This window comes from Sinocyclocheilus anshuiensis, unplaced genomic scaffold (genome assembly GCF_001515605.1).
Source record: "Sinocyclocheilus anshuiensis isolate Anshui unplaced genomic scaffold, SAMN03320099.WGS_v1.1 scaffold546, whole genome shotgun sequence".
NCBI classification, from domain to species: Eukaryota; Metazoa; Chordata; class Actinopteri; order Cypriniformes; family Cyprinidae; genus Sinocyclocheilus; species Sinocyclocheilus anshuiensis.
Genome location: NW_015542451.1, coordinates 1,652,555 through 1,657,468, shown reverse-complemented (window position 1 = coordinate 1,657,468; position 4,914 = coordinate 1,652,555). Strand labels below are relative to the sequence as shown.

The 4,914-nt window shown below is 37.0% G+C and overlaps 1 protein-coding gene across 2 annotated transcripts in view; it reads left to right on the top strand.

Moving 5' to 3' along the window:
• The first annotated feature begins 2,902 nt into the window (after positions 1 to 2,902).
• col1a1b (collagen, type I, alpha 1b) overlaps positions 2,903 to 4,914 on the top strand; it is a 25,899-nt gene continuing 23,887 nt past the window's right edge. For both annotated transcript variants that reach the window (XM_016493135.1, XM_016493136.1), the window contains exons 1-3: positions 2,903 to 3,100; positions 4,059 to 4,247; positions 4,684 to 4,736. In XM_016493135.1, the coding sequence (XP_016348621.1) occupies positions 3,019 to 3,100; positions 4,059 to 4,247; positions 4,684 to 4,736 (324 nt within the window). In that variant the 5' untranslated portion in view covers positions 2,903 to 3,018. The remainder of the gene's footprint in view (positions 3,101 to 4,058; positions 4,248 to 4,683; positions 4,737 to 4,914) is intronic.

Here is a 4,914-nt window from a genome sequence, read left to right as displayed (position 1 = left end):
CGAGCGTGTGACGCAACGAGAGACAACAGAGAGCCGTCAGATTTAATCAAAAATATCTTAAATTGTGTTCCGAAGATGAACGAAGGTCTTACGGCTTTCGAACAACACGAGGGTGAGTAATTAATGACAGAATTTTCATTTTTGGGTGAACTAACCCGAGTTCATTAGCATACAGTTAAATTAAAAAAATTAATGAGTGGAGACAAAGTTTGGAGCTTAAAGCTTGGGGTCAGTAAAATTGTTTTGAATATTTTTATTCAGCAAGGATGCATTAAATTGATTAAATGTGACAGTTAATTCATATTATTATAATGTTACAAAAGATTTCAATTAAATGCTGTTTTTTGGACTTTCTATTAATCAAAGAATTCAAAAAATGTATCATGATTTCCACAAAAACATGAAGCAGCTCAACTGTTTTCAACATTGATAATAATCAGATTCTTTTATATGAAAACAGTTTCCTTGGATATAGTAGGCCATTTAGAGGGTTCATCCAGAAGGACAGAAATTACAGCTGTGTCTCAAAACAAGCTCACTCACCACCTGCTGCATACATGGGCAATAAGTGTCTGATTTGAGATGTTCATCATCAATAACAACCTCCTCACATTCACTTTAACACTCATACGAGACACTCAGTGTTGACATTAGTAGCTAAAACAGCAGTTCCATACTGAAATAAGGACCACAATCTTAAGACAGTGCTGATTATGCCCAAAGGTTACAAGGATTTGAGACACAGCCTTCGTGTCTTTGATATTTGATTTTAAACTTCATTTAACAGAATTTGCACTGTTGCAGTCTGGCCATTTGGAAAAAATATATATATATCATATAGAATAGGAAATAAATAAATATGTGAGACGACTTTGGAAGCCGCAAAATTAAACAATTCAATATTCCATTCAAAATGTGCTTATTTCTGTTTTAGACTGGTGGTAACATTAAAAGGTTGTTAATCTCAGCTTTGATAAGGCATGGTTTCAGATTTCTGCCTGGCTGTATAAAACCAGCATCAACATATGGTTTTCCTGGGATAGGATCCATCTACTCTGCTATATCCAGCCACACAATAAAAGATGATAGAAGTCTTTGCTAACGTGTGAGCCAGTCGAACATCCTGGGGCATTTGAAAACAATCCTCAGGCATGTACATGTGTTGTTAAATGCTATAATTCAACCTTAGTGAGAATGCAGAGAAATAGGAATAAAAAACATGCTGTTTTGTTTTACCCAAGCATCTTGAATCCGGTGAACTGATTTCAGATCAATCCACATTGTTTTAGAACCACTTTTTCATGTTCATCTTCTGTTATTATTGGCTAAATCTTTACATGTTGCACTTATCATTCCTATTGCAATTTAAAAAAGTGATAGTGAACAGGCAATAAATGATAAAACATAAAGAGAAAGGAGGTCAGACAGGGCCATGGAGCTTGAAGTTGCAACGTGTCCACAGAGCAATGAGTATGGTTTGATATGATGCCAGATGTTCTTCTGTCTCTCTCTCTCTCTCTTTCTCTCAGGTTATCTCGGTCTTCTCTCTGCTTAACATGTTGCATATGGGAAAGCTAATGGCTCACAGCTTTGCTCATATGTTCAGGCATGCAATGGACATTTGCACAAATATCCATGTTATGTTGTTGTTCTGTCTATGGCTAAAACATTGAACATTTATCACTTTATAACAACTGTGGCATGCCTTTGTGAAGAGGATGAATATTTTCTGTCTTCATTTTAATTTTAGTTGAAGTTTTAGTATTTCTGTTTGTCATTGTTTAAAAATATGTAAGTGTATTTGTTTATAACCCTGTGGGTATTCTTTAAATAAATAAATAAGCCTTTGTTAGTAGCTTTTAGTCATCATCTTTCTGAGATCATTGCAGGAGCAAGTTCTCTAATGGACTAATATGAAAATATATTTTACCCTTCAAATTATGTGGCTAATAATCTAAAACCAGAAAGGTCCAGTTGGGCCTATATGGTCATGTTTAAGGGATATTTCTCCCCAAAATGAATTTTTGGTCAATATTTTCTCACTCACTGACATTCTTTTTATCTGTTAAATGCAAAATAAGATATTTTGAAGGATGTTCAGGTCTAAAATGAGTTATCACTGAGACATTTTTCACAGAAGACAAAGTCTTAAGAGATAGTTCACCCAAAAATGAAATTTCTCTCATAATTTACTCACTTATTTTATCTGTGGAATGCAAATGAAGACATTTTAAAGGACAACGGGGTCCAAAACGAGTTGACTTTCATTGTGTGAACACACAAAAAAAACATTGGGACATTTTTCAAAACATCTACTTCTTTTGTGCTTCCACAGAAACAGAAAATCATAAAGGTTTGGAATGACATGAGGGTGAGTAAATGACGACTGAACGTTCATGTTTGAACATTTAAAAAAAGAGTAAATCCAATGCTTCATCCCATTTTCTATCCATAAATCTCCCTCAAACCATAATTCTGTTCAAACGTAGCATGCATGCTGATTGCAGTAACTCAGTTCACCTTCATGTACAAAGAAACTGCAGAATATGATCATCATTTGGTGACTAAAACAACTAATGTTGGTAAAAAGCAATAAAATGATCACATCCACCAAGAGGGTCCAACTTATCCGAGTGAAAATGAAACACACTGAATCGAACCATCCAGAGATTCAGAAAATACAATCACGATATCCAGAATCCCCGACACACTTCTCCATGTTTCAAAATGTCCACGTTGTAATGAGGACTCCAAATAGTTTGACATGTTTTAAGGCGGCCCTTCGTCTTGGCTGAAGGAGGGACTCGCTTTGACTTGAACATGTAGCAGATATCTAGCGCACTCAGCACCTCCCCAAAACTTTGGCATATAAAAGCCAGGGTCAAACATTTGTTTAGGCAGTAGGGAGTTTCTGCTGGGGTCTGGATTGGAGTTACACAGACCAGACCCTACGTGTATGATTGAGGACAAAACAGGATTCCTCTTGCCTCAAAGAGTCTACATGTCTAATATTTAGACATGTTCAGCTTTGTGGATATCCGGTTAGGGCTGCTGCTCGCCGCAGCGGTCCTTGTGGTGAGAGGACAAGGAGAGGATGATAGTGAGTATATGATTTTTACTCCTGATTTGCACAGATGCTTGACTGAGGAGATTGGAGAACTCAAGAGGGGAATTTTCAACTGTCTTGCTTACAAGTGACCTGCAATCTAAAACTTTTTGGGAATGTCTTGAGGAGGAAAAAACTACCTTTTTATTCTCATCAGCATTTTTTATCTTCTAGAAATTGTCATTTTTCCATCTTGCCGCACGCGGACTTGTGTTACAAGTTGTGTTACGGACTTTGGATTACACCGATAGACTAGCATCCGTCAACTACGTTTCGACAGTTTTATCCTGCACGGCTGCTAAAATGTAACAACAGAATTACAATTTAGAATTCCAAAACGCATTTAGTTTGCGAATGTTCAGGGCGTGACGGCTTTTTTGCCAGCTTTTGGCGCCACCAAGCGGTGGATTTTAATACTGCATGGGTCTGAGGGGATGCAGGCCTTTCCTGCATACTCATCATCATTGTGCATCACGCCCCATTAGGCCATTTTAGCTTCATTTACCTCTTATTTCTAAAATATTAATTAAACAGTAAGTAAATAATTAATACGGCATCACACTAGATCAGTATGCGTGATTATATTGGATGACAATCATCTTTGCTGTTTAGTTCAGAGGCTTTCTGCATATGCAAGAGTGAAACTCTTATCATCATTGCTCTTATTGAGCCTTCAGGTTATAAAAAGCATGATTTGTTCCCTTGAAGGTTACACGGATGTGTATGTTTTTAGATGTTTTAAGCAGAAAGCATTTAAATTGTCGATTTGAACTTCTTTTTTGTAATAGAACACTTCGCCTTTGAGTTAATCCCTAGCAACATATTTTAAATGAATTTAGTTTAGTTAGCTACATATTTAGTGATTTAGTTCATGTTTAGAATTTCTGTGTCTTTAAACTTTGAAGGTAAAATGATGAGTTACTGTGCTAATTCACATCTGTTGTCCTTACAGGCTCATTCGGTAGCTGTACATTGGACGGTCAGAATTACAACGACAAGGATGTGTGGAAACCTGAGCCCTGCCAAATCTGCGTCTGCGACAGCGGGACGGTCATGTGCGACGAGGTGATCTGCGAAGATACAGCAGAATGTGCCAATCCAGAGATTCCCGACGGAGAATGCTGCCCCATCTGCCCCGACGGTACACTCCGCAGCTTTGCTTCAGTCATGCTGTGCACCTTGCGGTCACACTAGCTCTGTCGCCCTCTAGTGTGCGAACACTTAAGCACATGCTCGGGGAAATATCTTTCATGGCCTGCCATCATCACCTCAGAGACCTGGAGCACAAGCACGTGGATTTTCTGAGGGATTAAGGATGTTCTTGCTTCTTGTTTTTATTGCTTTTTAGCTAATTACACTTTTTTAAAGCTGAAATTGTTTTACACTTAATTGCACTTTCTGATATTACATTTTGTTTATGTGCATTCAAATATGAATAATGAAACTTTCTGAATGCACATTAACTGCTGATCTTTTGAGCACCAATGGAAGTCATAAATGTTTGTTAATCTTATTAATGAAAGATAGCTCCATATTTTCATGGTTCTGAATCAGTCCTCTGACCTTTTATTCCATAGATTATGTGATTGATCCTCCATTTGGTCCTACACCTCCAAATGGTGATCCCCAGGTTAGTGGGAATTTATTTCGTTTTTTTTTTTTATAATGCACCTCATTTTATACATGTGTGTGTGTGTGTGTGTGTGTGTGTGTGTGTATATATATACATGCATACATAAACACACACACATATATATATATATATATCGTGTAACTATATAATATAAACAATAAATTAGTCTTCATAT